The sequence below is a fragment of the Vidua chalybeata genome, chromosome 2 (genome assembly GCF_026979565.1).
Source record: "Vidua chalybeata isolate OUT-0048 chromosome 2, bVidCha1 merged haplotype, whole genome shotgun sequence".
Classification (NCBI taxonomy): domain Eukaryota; kingdom Metazoa; phylum Chordata; class Aves; order Passeriformes; family Viduidae; genus Vidua; species Vidua chalybeata.
Genome location: NC_071531.1, coordinates 14,531,285 through 14,549,095, shown reverse-complemented (window position 1 = coordinate 14,549,095; position 17,811 = coordinate 14,531,285). Strand labels below are relative to the sequence as shown.

Sequence of the window (17,811 nt, the reverse complement as noted above, 5' to 3'; positions counted from 1 at the left end):
GTTTTCTAGTGCTGGTTGCATCTTGGGTTGTGAGAGGGGAAACCAAACCATTAAGATGAATGAAGTGGCTGTTAGGGTTGTTGACCCCATTGTAACAGCCCTGCTAGGCTGCCCCTATGCAGTGGCTTTGAGGTCATGTCTGGGAAAAGCAGCTAGCAGCAGTTCCAACTTGCATAGACTTACAGTGATGTGGGTTTTATATGTAGAAAATGGTGACGACTCCATACAGGTTGGCTTCATCTGCTGCTGTAGTGACTGCTCTGTTTATGGTGTTTCTGTGGGACATTTAAGACCTTAAAGGACTTCGTTAGGTCTGGCACAATTATCTAAAGGAGTGTGAGAGTTGTGATTTGCTGAGTTACTTTCACTGTAGTCTTGCAGTGCTACTGTGCAGGGCCAATCCAAGGACACTCTTTGTTCCAGGTCTTTGCCTGGAGCAGTCCTACTTCAAGATGTGTGTCAGAAATTAAGTTTTACTGAAAATTAGGGTAGCTTTTATTGCCAGGCTTTAAAAGTCTTTTGGGTTAGTTTCATTTATGAGCTGGAAAACTTAATAGAGAATTCTATTTTCAAAAGAAATTGTCTGACGATTTTGAGGAGCATGAGATAACTCTCCAGTAACACCCTGTAAGGAAACTGTCACCACACTGATACATTTGAGTCTAATTTTAACTTCCTGTTGCTTTCTTAGCCCACAAAATGAAGTCTTCTCTTTCAGGAGACTACATAGCTTTAAAATCTTTTGTTTTATACTTTCTTTGTAATCTTAAAATTCTTTCCAGTGAATTTCTGGTAAATATCAGTACCTTGAAAAACCATGAGTCTTTTGTGAAGGGGTGATGCATTTCTACTTGACGCTTAACATAATTTAGACAGATGGAAACCCACACTTCAGTCTATAGCAAGAAACTATTTACCTGATCAAAGCACCTTGGCATTGAAATATCTCCTATGATACTTCTCAGGAATTACAGTCAATCAGGTCTTCTAGACTTCCAGATAAATCACTGGAGTTCTGTTCAGTCTTTACTCCTGTAATTCATGAAAGTTGTATTCTTTGAAATAGTAATATATTCACCTTTCTTTATCTTCCTTCTTCTCTGATGTGTCAGTTTCCTGGAAGTTCTTCTGCCTTTTATAGGGCTGATTCAATCCATCCTGGTGAGAAATATTTAAAAATGTGGAATTAAATTAGAATTACTTATTGAAATTTGCTACTGTGGATTTGCACTATGAATGTGTTGCAATTTTTTGGCATAAAGATATTTCTAAGCTCATGAAAGTATTTTTTTTCTGTGCACTAGTATGTCCAGTAGTATCTGCACAATTAATTGGAATTGAAATTAGGCATATTTATTTCTGTTAATCCTGATTAAGGTTTCATTCTTAGACCACACATTTGCAATCCACCTGAAAAAACACTTTGTAAAATGTTGCTTTGTGTGTGGATGTGTTGGTATTCACTGTCATTGGAATTTCTGAATTATGTATACATTATCCATCCATAGCTTTTCCATGGTGATCTAACAGCAACATGAACACCTCAAGGATTTTGAGAGTTGCAGCTACTTTTTTCCATCTTTAACAAAATTCTGTTAGGATTTTACCGTGTTATTTGTGTCTTCAATGACACCAGTGAAAACTTTCCAGTTGTCTAGAGGCAAGCATAAACTGGAAAGTAATGATATCATAGAGATCCCAGAAAATTCTTCTGAGCCCCAAGTTTAGAGCATTTACTAATGCTTGTAAGTAGCTTTCTCTCTGGTTAGGATGCAGCCAGGTCTTGTACTGTACTCCCAGCTCATTTATTTTCTGCTAATTTGCTGATACCTATTGGTTGCAGTACTGAAATTGTGATGAGTCCTGAATGAAGGACTCATCATTCATCCAACAGATTTTCTCCCAGATCTTAGCAGACCATCTGACAGGCAGACAGAAGGTTGTATCTTCTTCGGAAGCTGGCACAACTTTGAGCGTTGAGTTTGTCACCTAAAGAGTCAGAAGCTGCTGCAAAGTGAAGACAGCCTTGGGAGCAAAAGGATTTTTCAAATCCTTTGAGCACATTATTGTTCCTCTTCAAGTCCCACTGTAAGTCATATATTTTTCTTTCATGGGACAGCTGGATTTAACAGGTACAGCTCATTACTGTAGTCTTGACTGGGAAGAACTGTATTGTTCTTTGTGGAAGAGGAATGGTCCTTATCAAACCTGAACTGAGGTGACATTTGATGGCACCTTCATGAGCTCTGTCTCTTCCCATTTCTCTCCTTGCTCTGCCAGCACAGACTTCTGGTGATGTCATCTTCCACATTGTTCCCTGTTTGATATGTTCTCTTCATTCACCTTCACCACACTTCAGTTGTCTTTGCCAACCAAAATCCCTGGAAATCTGTATTTCCTGCACTAATCAAGAATAGAATTCTTAGTTGTGCTTCTGGGCTTCTTCCTGTCTGGCCTAGTGTTTGGGCCATATTATCTAAAGCTAGGACTCTTTGCACCATATGTCTTATGCAGCATCAATAGAATATTTTGGATCTTAAAAATAGGACTAATATCTGTATAAACTATAAGTGCAGACTTAGACAATAGGAGTGAGGAAGGATTGGTTGTTTTTAGGACTGTGTGAGTTCTCATTACAGAGACACTAAGATAATGTGGTAGGTTTTTTTTTTTTTTTCTTTTAAGAATTTAAGAAAATACAGTCAACTTCCCATGAGATAACTGCTACAACATTTTGCGTCTGTTGTTGTGTCACAGGTTTTAATGATCGTGAATTAGGATTTGTCAAGCACCACTGGATTTTTTTAGTGTACTGTTTGACTCAGCCATCTGTGTGGGCAGAGATTCAATATGTCTTTCACAGCAACTCTTCTGTAACTTTTGTTTTTCATACTAGCACTATCCCCTTTTTGGACATAAAAAACTTGAACTGCTGCTGAAAATAACACTGCAGTCTAAGTAGGAGAAACAAAGAGATTTTGTGGAGATAGATTTTTGTATTCAAGACTTTCACTGCTGTGGCCAGAGAAAAGCTAGCAGGCTGAGAAATGTGCATCAGTCTGATTAACTTACCACTGCTGTCTGAACACATGGTAGATGAACAAAACGGAAAAAGAAGGTGAGCAAAAAACCTAACTGTAGATAGAAATTGTTGGTTATATAAAATATATGGTGAAATTGTTGACAGAAATTAAAAAATGTAAACTTTCACAGTCAAAGGCCTTTTTGTGAAGTCTAGGTCTGCTTTTAGGGTCATTCACAGAATAGTGGGGTGTAATCCTATAACTTCTAGACCTCAGGTGGGCAAATTATTTTGGAACAGGCATGAATTGCTACACTTCTGCAAAACAGTTGTATCCATACAGAAATCATATTAAATAAGAATAAAATCTGTTCCTGAAGTTAAGGACATTTGAATGCTTCAGTGGCTGACAGCAGAGCAGGATCTCCAGGCCTTACACCATCGGCTTTTTTGGGTGATGCTTCAATGCATCAAAGAAGTGTAGCTGGCAATGATGTAAATGCTCTTGGTTTATGAACAATTCTGGGTGTTCAGGTTTAGCACACCCTTTAAGTCTGCATTGTGTAAAGCATTGTAGTAGGAGAACGTTCCCCACTCCAAATGGATGTCCTTCCTTTCACCATGGTGACATACTAACGCATACATTTCCTTCCATTGTAGGTAGAATGTATTCAGCTGGGTTTCTTTGCCTCGTTGTTTTTGGTGAATGAGCCCTGGTGATGTTTATGGTGTGACTATTTTGTAGTTTTAGTAAAGAGGTGCATTGTTTGTAAGCCCATAACTTCTTACTTACAAAGAAAGTGTTACTGGTTTAGAGTCTCCTTTATTAGAAACTTCATACAGTCCTGTTAGCTGTGCTTGGTTATTACTTGTCCTGACAGGGTAAATCTGCTTTATACACAAGGTGGTGGGAGTAAACAAATGAAACCAAAGCAAAAAGAAATAAAGACTTTAGTGATTCTTTACTCACCACAACAGTATTGCACTATCTGTCAATTGGGTTTCAGCCTTAAACCTTTGAATCTTGTTTCCTTTATGCATTTCCCTTTTTGCTGTTTCGAGTGGTATAGCAAATCTGTCAGTAAGTGCTGCCTCAGAATGCTATGGTACTTAATTGTATTGTGCTCCTGGAATAGCTGTAGATGTTTAATAGACCACTCATTTAAAGAATTCCTTTGTCCAGTGTGAATTTTACTGCATTCTTCCCTGATTCTACATAAAGCAGTTCCATTAGAAATACAAATGAAATGTTTGATTCATGAAAACCTAAAACTGTGAATCTTAGATGGCTTAGGCACAGTGTATATACAACAGTATTGTGCATTCAGATTTTTATTTGTTAATAAAATAATACTAATTTAATTAAAAATAATTAATAAACATTAATTATTAAATCAATAAATAATTTTATTAATAATAATAATAATTTAATATGTTGTCTTTGAAGATGGCATTATATTACTGCTTTGGTTACCTCTCTTTAAAATATTTTGGACTATCAAGTTTAATCAAAAGGCTCTGCAGATGTTTTCCCTTGTTAGGAAGCTAAAATAAGTATAATATTGGTTTTAAACTGCTCACAGTGTCTATTACTATAAAATATCTCAGTACTATAACTAGTGATGAAATAGGATTAATTTTTGATTTGGGTTATGCTTTTACTAGCAGCAGTCTGTATTTGTCCAAATTGCAGCTTTTTAAAGTGAAATTGTTATTTCTATGTATTATTTTCCCTTAATGTTATATGAAGAAGACAGATGAGGCTAAAGCATATGAGGACAAAAAAGTTGATAATGTAGAAATACTGGGGGTATACATCTCCTTCACAAATTTTAAATGGTTTTTGAAGGAATTTTCTTCATGTGCAGCCAGTAGTTATGAGTATTAATGGCTGTTGAATTGCATAATTTTTTAATTCTGTGATGGAATTAGCTATGCTATGTTAATGTGACTGTTTTTTCTACCAGTCCTTCAGGGTGGTTCATTAATGAATGTTTGACAATATAACTTATTTTTTCATTCTGAAAGATGCTGATACTGCTAAAAATGCTATTTAGGTCTCAATTCATAAAAGTGAACACACATGCATGTGTGTTGCACCCTACATTACACGTATATAAACAAATTTACATTTCAGAGGTGTTAGCTTATTTATGTCAAACACTGGTTTAAAAAAGTATGAAAAGAACCAGTAGCTTTTTCATGCCTTAGGAAAACCTTACATCCTATATAGATCAGGACATTGAACTTTATTGACTTCACTGTTTAAAAAAAAAAAGAAGTAAGCACCAGCGTTTTTTCTCTGTGGATGAAGTGTTTCGAAGCTCTTCATCTTGCCCTGGTGTCTCATGAGGTAAAGGTTCACAATGTAGGTTTGCACAGTGGAAAAGTTTTGTGGTTTCCACTTTTCCAGCTGTATTCATGATCAGAAAATGTCTATGAACTTAATTATCCTTGAAACCTATTACCCACTCATTTGTGAAAGTGGTTTGAAAATGACTAATGGCTTCAAGTATTGGAAAGGAGAAGGATGGAGAAAATGTGAGTCTAAAGGCAAAAAATACCCTGCATGTGTTTGCAAAAGCATTCACATGGTTGTGTAAATTTATTTTCCTTAAGATATCAGGTGTAGAAGGGTTAGACAAACAATGAAAATGGGAAACCAGCAGAGGTTTGGAAGAGGAAATGAGTGGAAAGGGCACGTGGTAGGCATGCTGTGGAGCTACAAAGGTGTTTTCAGGTGGGTGTTGCAAAGAAAATCACAATTTTGAAGGAAGAGCAAACTACTTGCAAGAGAAACAGTAAAAAATGTTCCACAAATAGGGAAATGTGTATTGGAAATATCTTGGAAATGACTGTGAGAGGTGAGACAATGAGACACTGAGACTGATGTTACAGCAGGAAGTGGGGCATCATGTGGCCCCAGACCAAGGTAGCTTTTTAGTTCTTGTTTAACTTTAAAAGCACCAAATTGGACAGTACGTGTGTTGAAAATTGCAAGTTTTTCTCAGGGAATTTTCTTAACTGGAGTTGTATGAGGTACCTCAGAACTGAAAGTCCTAGGGACTATGAAAAATGTGGCTTTGAAAGAAAAGCATATAAATTGCAAGGTGATAGAAATGGCTCTGCCAAGCCAAGGATGTTTTGGTTTTTTTTTAAGTAGAGAGAAGTTGTCTAATTAAACAGGGAATTTCTTATACTTGGTGCATGTCTTAAGGAGGAAAGGGTTTTAGCAGCCACCTGAAGTTATAGTATATGTAGGTTTTATTTGCATTTATACAAGTTAATTCATCTATTCACAGTCAATAATATTGTGCTGTATTAAAATGATAAGCAATGGGCATATTACCAACGAAGAGATTTTTTGTCAGATTGGTATTCTACACTTTGTCTCATGTGAAATCCAGTCAATGATCCTACAGTGAAGTTTGTTGCTATTTTGACTGAAACTGCTGGCATGTTGTTAAACTATGTCTTGCTGCATTTTGCCTACTGAAGTTGAGGCTTGGGATGGAATACCAAAATACATTTCCTTTGGAGACAAATATTTGGAGAGACCCTTACCATTTATCCAACTGCTAATGTAGCAGTGGCTGTGTAATCATGTATGCAGATTGTCTCCAGGGATATGCTCTGAACTGGGGACAGGGAGGAAAGGAAATTGCAATTTTACTGGTCCAGTTTGCAGCAATACCCCAGAGAGGCATCTGCAAAAATTGGTACAAGGGATTTGGTTTAAAAGCAACAGAGATCTGCAGAGGAGGCAATTGGAGGATCCTTTAGGTTTTCTGCAGGAGTAGAGTTTATATAAAACATAGACCTGCCTCCTTATCTTTTTAAGTTGTGAAGCAGTTCTCAAAATCTTACATCTTAGTTGTTAATTTGTAGTAGTCTTCTCCCTCCTGTGGACACACTTGCTGCCTGCTTGACATGCTGTTGCCAGTAAATCTTCATTGTGATAACTTAAATGTGACTAAAATGAGTAATGTCTCAGTCCCTTTGCCTGTTCTTTAAAGTCAACGATGTTTATTTGGGGCATTTCTAATGATCTTCACTAGGAGTAATGATGGTAAAAAATACCATTATTTTCCTCATGAACCATGAAACCAAACTAAATTACAAAAGTATGGGGGAAGATGATGCAATATTAGAAGCCAAAGCCTACTGTGTGATTTTGTTTAGAGAAATGCTGGAGGCTGTGAAATGTCAAACAGATTCCAGTTGTGTAATTTCAGGATCAAATTGTATTAACACCCATACTTAAAGTAAAATAATACCATTTGCTGGTTTGATTCCATTCATCTTCAATAAAAGTAAGTTCCTAAATGAACATGACCTTTTAAAATCAAGGTTTCAGGTAGATTTCAGAACCTCAACAGTTACAATTATGGAAGGAAAAATCAGCAGTTTTGTATATCTTGACTAGTGTACTTCTTTAAACACAATTATCACACAATACCCTGAGTTAGAATGGATCACAATCACTGAGTCCTACTCCTGGCCCTGCACAGGACTCCCCAAGAATGACACCATGTGCCTGAAAGCATTGTCCAAATACATCTTGAACTCAGTTATGGTTCATAACCAAGCAGTTCAGTTACCTTTCATCCTTTAATATGCTCATGTATCTCCTAAACTTCAGAAATAATCTTTGGGTGTGCCTGTGGGTTGGCCTGCTCTAGTGTGTACCTACTGTATGGTCGTCGTATGCTGCAGAAAACTTGGACTCTGAATTGTGTGTATGTGTATCTATGTCCAATAACTTTCATAAGGCACCTTTTGGAACTTACCTTAGCTTCCAGCATCTGTACTTTCATTTTGAAAGCATGTACTGGTTTCCTCTCTAGAAAATAAAGGCAGAAAGTGTATGTCCTTGTGTGATGTATTATATAAAATTAGAGCTGGTAGACTTAATTAAGCACCTCAGGGTTAATTCTTGGTCTTATCAACCGTCAGGGCTGGATTGCAAGCACTAGAGAAGAAAGAGAGCATGAGATGAAACTATCAGAGATAGGCGAGTTCACATGGGGTTATTAATGGACAACTCCAAATCTGTCTGCACTAAAATTTCAGTAATTCTGTGTTAAGAATTACTGTAATTTAGAAACCTGTTAGTACCAGTAGAAACAGAGTATTTGCAGCTATCGCTTGGACTTGCTTATAGCAAAGTTCTTTGTACTGGAAATGTCTTCAGACTTAAATAAGGAAGGCATAATACCAAGCAGTGCTGTAAAACTCTTCAAGGTATATGCAACTGTGTGTGAAGTGATTAAAGAAGCCAGTTGGGGAAGGGATTAGTCACCCATCCTAATATAAAAACAACCTCACTACCACCTGTTTTTTTTTTGGTTTGTTTTAAATGTTTGAAGTGCAGGTATATTAAGAACAAATGCTATCTTTGTGATGCTAATAATGCCCATAAAATCCTCATTTGAAACACTGATGAAGTCAAGCTCTTGACTCCTCTTCGAGCAAATAACAGTCCTACCTAGTGTTTGGCTACTTCTTGAATAAAGAATGTAGGTCACATATATGAGTTTACAATTTGGGAGGCTTGTAGAACACAAATCAGATGACTGCCAACTTCACTAACCAAATGCATTTTAGCAGTGCCTCTAGAAAGCAAGCAAGCTTCCAGGTAGGCAAGCACTTTAAATATCCTGATGTGAAGTTTTTAAAGGCTAAGACATATGTAGGTATGGTCTATGAATGTTGGATTACACTGTTAATTTCACTAAGCGGTTCTAACTGTAGCACAGTGTGTGAGAATGTTGGGTTGTGCTTCCACTTCTCAGCATTCATTGATGCATCTCTGGCTTTAAATGCTGTTTCCCCCTCTAGATAAAGATTCTACCTATTCCAAGTCCCTCTGCTACTTCCACTGGTTATTAGATAAATCCCAAGAATCCCAGTGAATCAGCCAAAAGCTTCTCTGATCTCATTCACATCTGGACACTGTTCATATCACAGGAGAAAGTAGTGCCTCTGGCTGTCTTCATAAGAGTATTCCCAAACCAATGCAGAAGGCCAGCTGGGCTTCTTCTGGGGGAGTAAAGGTAGTCCAGAAGTAAACTGTTAAAAATAATGTTTTTATAACTGGAATTTCTGAAAGAGGAACTTAAGACTGCAAGTGGATATCTGCTAGTGCTATTCAACTTTTTTCCTTTTTTTTTTCTTTTATTTTTAGATCACCTTTTGCCGCTGTCACAGATTACTCAGTAACAAGAAATAATGTCATACAACTCTGTCTGGAACTAACAACAATAGTACAACAGGTATGAGACAGTCTGCTTAGCAGTTTATTTTTTCCTGAACTGTAAGTGGCTATTACCTTCTTCCCCACAATTTAACACTGCCTATATCATTGTCCAATCAAAATAAGGGAATATTAGTATTTAGTAAATGCTTTTTAAAAATACTGTTTTCTGGTTTTACAGTACTAGTTTGTGTTGTGCTGTGTATATATGGCTTTGCATATCTCAGCAGTAATATTTATCTTGGGTTCTCTAGTGTAATATAATCACTACAAATTGCGATAACTATTTGATAATTTGCATATTTAATTTCTTATACTTTGTCTTTAAATTTTAATTACCTGTCTGGTTCAAAACATCTGTATACATTGAACTTCAGTAATCCTTTCTTTCCTAAAGTTTTTATCATGTAGACACCTGTTGAAACATGTTGCCATGAGGTGGTTAGAATATTTTGGTTATATTTTTGTACCTCCTACTTGCAAAAAATCCAGAAGTAGTTACTGAGAAGTAACTTGCTTAATGAGCTTCACAGGGGAGTGCAGACCTGAGAACCTTCCCTGCCCTTCTGTGTGAGTGTTAGGTCTGTCTCTGTGTCTGTCTGTTGTTCTGCTGAACTGTAAGCTCTCTTTGCTGCCAAGCAGAAGTTTGAGGGATTGTTTGCACTTGAGAAGGTAGAGTGAAGAAAGAGGGAGAGAGTGGTCTAGGTAGTAGGAGCACTGAGGAGACTTTCTGGTTTTCACAAGCATTACACCAAACTAAGAAAAACTAAACTTCTGACCTAGCTGTCCAGACTGGTCAATTTCCACATTAGCTGTGCATCTCTGTCTTTAGATAGTTTTTAGATGAGGGAAATAGCCACCTGATCAATTTTCATGTGTCCCCTTTTAATGAGAAAGTGGGTAAAGTAGCAACCACAGCAGTATTCCCCAGGAATTAGGTCAGTATCAATTCATCCGAAAAATTCATCCTTATCCATGATACTGCTAATTCACTGTGGTGTAGGTTGATGTTTCTCTAGGTATATTTTTCAGTGTGAATGAGAATAAATGTTACTATTTAATACTTTTGGAGAACAACGTTTTTACCTTCTCCAAAAATGACATAATTCTGCAATCAGAAAGCAGTTAATGAATCCATACTTTGAAGTCAAAAGGAGCATTTATGTGCCTAAAATTTAAGCATGTACTGAAATTGAATTGGGCTGTATTTAGAAGAACAATAATGAAAAATTCCATTAGTAGTCTCAGACACATGTGGTTTGAGGTCTACTTAAATGCATTCCAGTGTAGCATTTCAAAATGTCTTAGCTGCTGTTTTTTAATATGCTTACTGAACACACTGAGAGTCTTCATTGTGCTTTCTTATGGCTGTAAATTAAATCTTTCAATATCACCTCATCAGGTGTTTTTTCTGTCTCAAAATCTTGTTTTCTTTTGTATTTTATAGTACCAGACTAGCTTAGGGTTTTTTTTGTAAAAAAATCTACAGAAGGCAATGTTGTAGTTTTTCTTTTTAACAGTAGTGAACAGTTTCTTATACTGATTAAAGATTTATAAAAGGTATACAGTCTATACATTTTAATAACTTTGAACTTTTTAAAGACTTTTGTAAAATTTAAAAATAGAACTTCAGTAGCTGAGTTCCATCAGGATTTTTTGGTGTTGTTTAAGTTACAGTCAATGTTTAGATTTATTAACCAAAACCAAAAAAAACCCAATTCTTTAGTCATGATGAAGAATAAAAAGCACTAAGCCTAAGGTGGCTTCCTTTAATTGTTTTGCACATTTTGAAGCTAACTGTAATACTGTGTTTCTTCATAGAATTAAATTATATTGGGTGTCCCCCTCATTATCAGAGCTAAATGGATAATGAAGCAAAACGACAGTATTGCATCACTCTTATAAGGATGATGTCTAAGAAAAGCTATTGAGTGTCTATGTTTTAACTTATAAATAATTAGAAAAGTTGGAGTTAGAGACAGATTTTTGCACAAAAAGTGAGAAGATGCATGCTTTGTTTTAACTATCAGGTTTTCTATGTGTGTTGCACATTGCCCCAGGCCTGACAGGCCAGTGTGCAGTGGATATTTGCCAGTGAGAGCAGGTCCCTCAGACCACTGCAAGTTATCACTATAGCCTGCACTAATCATATGTTTCTATGCAGCTGCTTTATTTTGGCTTAGGTTTTTTTTTTTCCTCCCCCTTAGGCTTTTCAGATATTGTTTCACAACATCTTCTGCAGGTTTTGACTCTTAATACTGTCTGCCTTGGTGGTGGCTTCTCTAATTCAGGGCTTGCATTCTTGTTCATTTTCATAATGAACTCTTTCCTTGCAGAAAACTGGAGGGGAAAAAAAGAATTTAAAAAACAAACAAATCCATGAGACTATTACTTCTGCTACCATTTCCTTGCACTCTCTCTCCTACACATATCTGCCTCTCAGTAGGAATTGAAGGCTGAGTATTATCTGTACTTTCTGTTTCCTCTGCTATGCATAAAAAAGGCCTGTTATTTCTTGATGGTAGAGGATAGATGGGCTATGGGTGAACAGGCTGTGTGTGTGTGAGATTGTTTTGGATTGTGCTTTGTTCCCATTTGGTTCATTAATGAATTTAGATTTGTGTTGAGAGAATTATTCCAGTCACAGATGCATATCAGGAAGAACATGAGAGCATGTCTTGATGGTGTTCATTAAAGTCTTGCTGTTGACTTAGTTGGGTTATTCAGCTTCAGAGGGTGCCAAGAACTGGTTCTTTTGAGTGTGCTCATTTTGGTTTAGAAAGGTAGCAGTAGCTACACTGATAACTTTAGGGAATAGAAGATTTCTTGCGTTCTTAGGCAATCTGTAGATAGTTTTTATTTTCATTCTCAATGCTCTTATTCCTCAGGAATTCATTAAGGTTTCACTAAAGATGCTTTTTTTCTTTAAAATGGAAGCCCTGGAAATCTTGGGAATATCTGAAAAGTCTAATTTTATATTGACTTCGTAAGTTACCAGACGGTTAAAGAAAACTTTGCTGCTGAACACACTATTTCTTTTACTGCTCTTTAATAGTGATCATTAGTAGCCCTCATCACATGTTTTTTGCTTTCCTTAATCAGCTTTCACAATGATTTGTGGTGTTTATTTAGTTTTAAAACCACTGATGTTTATCTTGCAGCTTTAGTGTCTTGTGGGATTTACTCAGGAGTATGCTGCAGTAAAAGCATAGCTCTAGGCCTTGTAAATACTCCTTTGGAAAAGCTTCACTGCATTTAATTCTCTGCCTAAAGACCTCTTTGAAGAGGTGTGGTGGAAGCAATGTAACCAGGGTGGAGATGGAGAGCAGTCACATGGGTGAGATGGATCTGTCTTGCATTGTTGCCACAGATCACACTTCTGACATCAGCTGTCTCACAGCAACTTCTGGAGGTAACCTCAGATTTTGGATGACACAGGGTGAGAACCTGAGTGATGCAATTTGGGAGGCCAGGATGAAGATAGCAAGGAGAGACCAAGATAATCCTACACAAATGCACTGTCTGGACTTTATGGGCACCTGTGATTTTGAGCTGAAAGCTGTGCTATAGAGCACACAGAAGTGCTCTGTGCACTGGTTTAGCTGAAAGGTTTGGAACATTTTTCCCATTTAAAGACATTTGAGATATAAAAAGAAAGCATCCATATATCCCTTGCGCAATGGATGCACTTCCCATCCCAGGGGATACTTCTGTTGGGCTTTTAGCCATGGCTGTTTTTCAGATGAAAGATATTGAAAATAATCCAAAATTATTTATTGAGATACGCACTATTTTTTATGTCATTGTGGATTTTGTAATCACACAGCTGTAAACTCAAAAGAGAAATGTTTCAAATGTTAAGTTTCACAGAGAAATGTAAGTAGAGGCTGTTTTCTAGTTAAAAGGATAAAATGGAAATTTACCTTCCTAGCTCCCCTGCTCTGACTCAGAATCCAAATGCAGTGATATAAAGTGGTTCTATTCATTTGTTAAGGACAGTATCAAATTCATGAATGAAGAAGAATAATTAATATCCTGAGTATCAGTCTTACAAATGATCTCTCATCTTTTCTATCACAATTCCTCACTTTTGTTTTTAAGTCCTAATTATTAAGGACTTTAAGGACTCACTAAATATAGCTTAAAATATTAAAATTTCAGGTCATACCAAATTGCTAATTATCTCAGGTATCTTTAGCTAATAAAATGGCTTTAATAGTTTAGCAGTGTGAAGCTGTGATTGGATCATCATTAAAGATGCTTTGAGCCTCTGGATTGTAGGGATTTTCAAAGCAACATATGTTTCCTGGAGACAGTTGCATACTAAATTTTAAAGTTTTTTTATTTACATTTTTAGCATTATTCTTTCCACCCCAACTTTATTACCAAATGTTTGCAGAAAAATCTTTGTTAGCCTGCTGTGGTAACAATCACTTCCTTCCCCCCTTTTTTAGATAAAAATGCTGCATGACAAGGAGGCCACATTCTTGAAATTTTTTGTTTATATGCATAGCACACTGTTTATAAAAAACAGTCAATTTTTAATAAGTGTTCAAGTAAGGGGTAAGTGTACAAATAGGTATCTACATAGATGTGGGGAAGTAATAACTAAATAGCTCCCCTTGAAAACAATTCACAGGCAATATCTGCCTATATGTATGAAATCAAAAGGGTCTTCATATGAGAGTATTATAACTCATTGTGAGTAATGCTGACAGGAATTCACTTACTTTGTATCCTTCAAGTGCTGCTCTTATGCAAGATTTTCTGTTCTATAGGTTTCAAAGCAGCTCTGAGTAGTAGTGTTTCAGGGTACATAATGATCTGTGCAATTATTCTCTTCACTTTTAAAAGTTAATGTGTAATGCATATAATGTATATATAGTCAAAAATAGAAACTAAAGGATTGTGGGAAGCATGAAACTGTTTGTTTACAAGAAGCTATATCAAAGTAGTTTAAATGTATGCTCTTTAGCTATGTTTTTTTCATACTAAAGTAGCTTATTTCTCTTAAAGCACACTTTTCTGAAAATTTCAGATGTAATTTAATGTAATGTAAAAAGTAAGCCTCAGGTGCTTAGCATTGATGCCTTTTTCTGATTCTGGTAGTTTGTTTCTGCTATTTGATTATACAGGTTTTTTTCCCCTTGAAATGGCTTACTTGTATATATATTCTCTTTTGATGTAGGATTTGAAGTGCTTTTTGAAATGGAATTAGGCATGGAATAACTGAAAGATTAAAAAGTCAGTAATAGTCTATTGGGATGAACCTCTACTAGAAGTAATTTGCTGACTCATTAGTTCTCATTGAGATAGGTGCTGTAAAGAGGTATGGGTTTTTCTTCCTAAGCTGTATATGTCTGTGATGTGACATTTTCAAAGTAGCTTATGAGGCTGCCACCCTGTAAAGGTGAATTTGTTTTCTTTTCCATTCTCAGAAAAAGTAATTTCTTTTCCTAGGTGATAGAAGGAGAAAAAAAAAAAAAAAACAAAACCAAAAACCACCAAACTACTCAAGATTGCTTAGTAGGTAAAGAACTTAGTGACCAGAAAGAAAAAAGGAGTTCATATTGACTTGTTTTCTTATTTTTAGGCTTTTTTTTTTTCTTGCTTCCAGATTAATGACTGACAGTCTCTGAACACACGGGAAAAGTGAAACACAAAGCAGAATAATTTCTGAAAAAAGAGTATTCTTTTTGAAAGGGCATATGTTGGTAAACCAATGCAGCTGTTAAATTTTTCTAAGAAATGGAGCTTGAGTGAGTCAAGGTAACAGTGAAGGAGTCAGGGACTATGGAACCCACTTATGTAACCACATGCAGGAAGTTGCAAAAAGTTGGTGAAAACTGAAATAAAGTGTAGACAAGAGAGAAAATGTGGGTTTGTATCTCATGTGGGTTTGTATCTCATGTTTCCTTTAAACAAAAGCTTTTTTATTAGACTGATTTGGGCACTGTGTCCATGCACACTGAATGGCATCACAGTCTCCATCTGAATGAGGCACACAGAGGATATGCCCTTCTTACTGTGTAATTCTGTATACATGGCAACATTCAAGATAAATGATGATGTATTGTGTTGGTCATATCAGTAGATGTGAAGCCTGAGACTCTGCATTTCTATTACTTTGGAAACTGATCTCCCTTCCCAGAGGCAGGGCAGTCTCTGTAACCAGGTACAGTGAAGCAAGATTCCAGTTCTGTACAGTGAGTTACAGAAACCATGTGTTGCTAAGTAGCTAGTAAGAGCCTTAAGCATAAATTAGTGTAGTGTCTATCTTTATTTCAGGAATATGTATGTGTTTGTTTGCTTAAATCCATTACAAATGCATACATTTGGAATGATCCAATATGAAACGTTGAAGTTGTAGCCTGGCCTGGAATGCCGTCTACCTCAATATTAGTACTTTTTTTTCAGTTCAATTAATTTAATTTTTTCTATTGGCAAAATAACCACCTAGACAAATATAAAGCATGGGATATTGTGCTGCAGTTGTATTTTTAAAATCAGAATTATTTAGCATGACACTACTAGAGAAAAAGCAGAACTGAAAAATTAAGAAGTTATTTACCTCTAAATTGTCTTGGAAGTGACATTGAAAACTTAAGAACTGCACAATACATTGTGCTACAAGCTCTATTTTGCATGCCAATAATAAAATAGTTTTGAATGCTTGAAGCTTATTTAGAGGTATGGGAAGTGTTTTGACTTTGTTTTTTTTTTCCTTTGGATGGACAATTTCTTCCTCAGTTCCTATCTCTCATCTGTTGATAGTTTCAGTGGATTTTTTTTGCCTCTGAGAATGTCACCAAGTAGAGGAATCATCTGAGCAGCTGAAATTTGACTTAGACCATGTAAGCACTTGGATTCTGAAGGATATGTGAACAAGTATCAGTGATTTTAGTTGGTGCTAAAATACTGGCTGTGGTTTCTGACTGAATGGTGTGCTGGCTCATTTTAGAAAAAAGGAAGAGGTGTAACTCTGTATATGCAAGTAGTAAGAATTAATATGTGACCAGATCCCTAAGGAAAGCAACATGATGTCTTTTACAGAAGGGAGAAATAATTGGAAATGGAAAATTACTTCAGAAAGATAGAATAAAAGAGCTTAGTGTACCTATTGCATCTCTCTTAATCCAGCAAGCAATTTTTCCCAGTAGTTGCTTGGTCTGTGGGTGATTTATGTAAGTTGTATTAAATTTCTACATGAAGTATTCTGTTACTATGGTGATAGGTGCCACTCCACACAGATTGTTTAAATAAAATTAAAGCAATTCTTTGTACTCAGTAGGTTGGGTAATTGCTATTAGTTTGTACACAAGGGTTATGAACTTAGACTACTGCAGGTTTATTGCATTTTCAGGGAAAGGCTCTAGACTTCTAGAAGCATGTGTGTAGGTTGCATAAGCAATGTCCTTTTTTATAGCATTTATTTAGTAGCTTGCATTGTATTTTCCCAATAGAGATTTTTTCCTTCTCCTCTTCCTGCGATGCCTGCTCACCATTCTGCTTTCTCCCACCTCTCTGTTCTTATGCACATTTCCAATGGGCAAGGAAAGAGTGGGTCCTGCAGATGAGGACCCAGATGAGTTCTGGCTTTAGTGTGGAGGGGAAGGGAATTAATTACAATATAATGAGGATGTTATAGACCCAGTGGCAAGACACTGCAGGAATTGAATAACTAGCATAATTGAGAAAGAAAGCAAATATTTCTGAACAGCAGTGAGAATGAAATCGACAGGATTTGTGTGGGAAGCGAAGAGGAGTTGAAAATGGCACCCAGGTTGTGAGCTTGTGGGACATAAGGTGGTGGAGCTGTTGACAGAGATAGGGAAAGAAAGGGAGAACAGGGAGCGTTTGGGAAGAAACGTGATTTCAGCTCTTCAGCATCCTGTGTTAGGGCTGGTGGCAAATATCCAGAAGGAGATTCTGATCTGTGAATGCGAACAGAAGGGCTGAGAGATCTGTGACTCATCCACACAGAGATGATAATTAAAGCAGCATGATTTTAGGAGGCTGCTGAGCAATAGGGAAGAGGTTGCAGAAAAGGGGAGAGTTGAGGATAGAGCTCCCTGTGAGTGTCGCAGTTGAAACAGCCATAATGGGAGACCTTTTGAGCAGCCCAGTGGAAAGAAAAACATGGAAATAGTATATTTTAGGATGGTTACTTAGAAATACAGTGTAGATTAACAGTGTATGTGTAATTTTAAAATTTATACTTTTCAGCGTCCAGGGTCCATACCTTTTGTATCCAACAACCTGCTCGACCTCTTAAAATATAAGATGTGGTAAAGCACATCAGGAAACGACTGACTGTGTCATGCTCTTATTTCTTAGCCTGTTGCCTGAGAGACTGTTACCTGCTTAACAGTAGATTCTGTAGCTTTTCGGGCATTTAAGGTTTTGTACTTTTGTACTTTTAAAGGAGGGTTGGAGGAGGGGGTTGAATGGAGCTGTATATCTGCCAGTTTGTATTCTATTATTCCAGTGATTACCCAGACATACCTGTAAATCACAGTCTAAGCAGGGTTCC

General features: G+C 36.6%; 1 protein-coding gene across 3 annotated transcripts in view; it reads left to right on the top strand.

Annotated features, from left to right (window-relative positions):
• CNKSR2 (connector enhancer of kinase suppressor of Ras 2) overlaps window positions 1-17,811 on the top strand; it is a 202,357-nt gene that overhangs the window by 50,433 nt on the left and 134,113 nt on the right. For all 3 annotated transcript variants that reach the window (XM_053935604.1, XM_053935603.1, XM_053935602.1), the window contains exon 4: window positions 9,210-9,297. In XM_053935604.1, coding sequence (XP_053791579.1) covers window positions 9,210-9,297 — 88 coding nt within the window. The remainder of the gene's footprint in view (window positions 1-9,209; window positions 9,298-17,811) is intronic.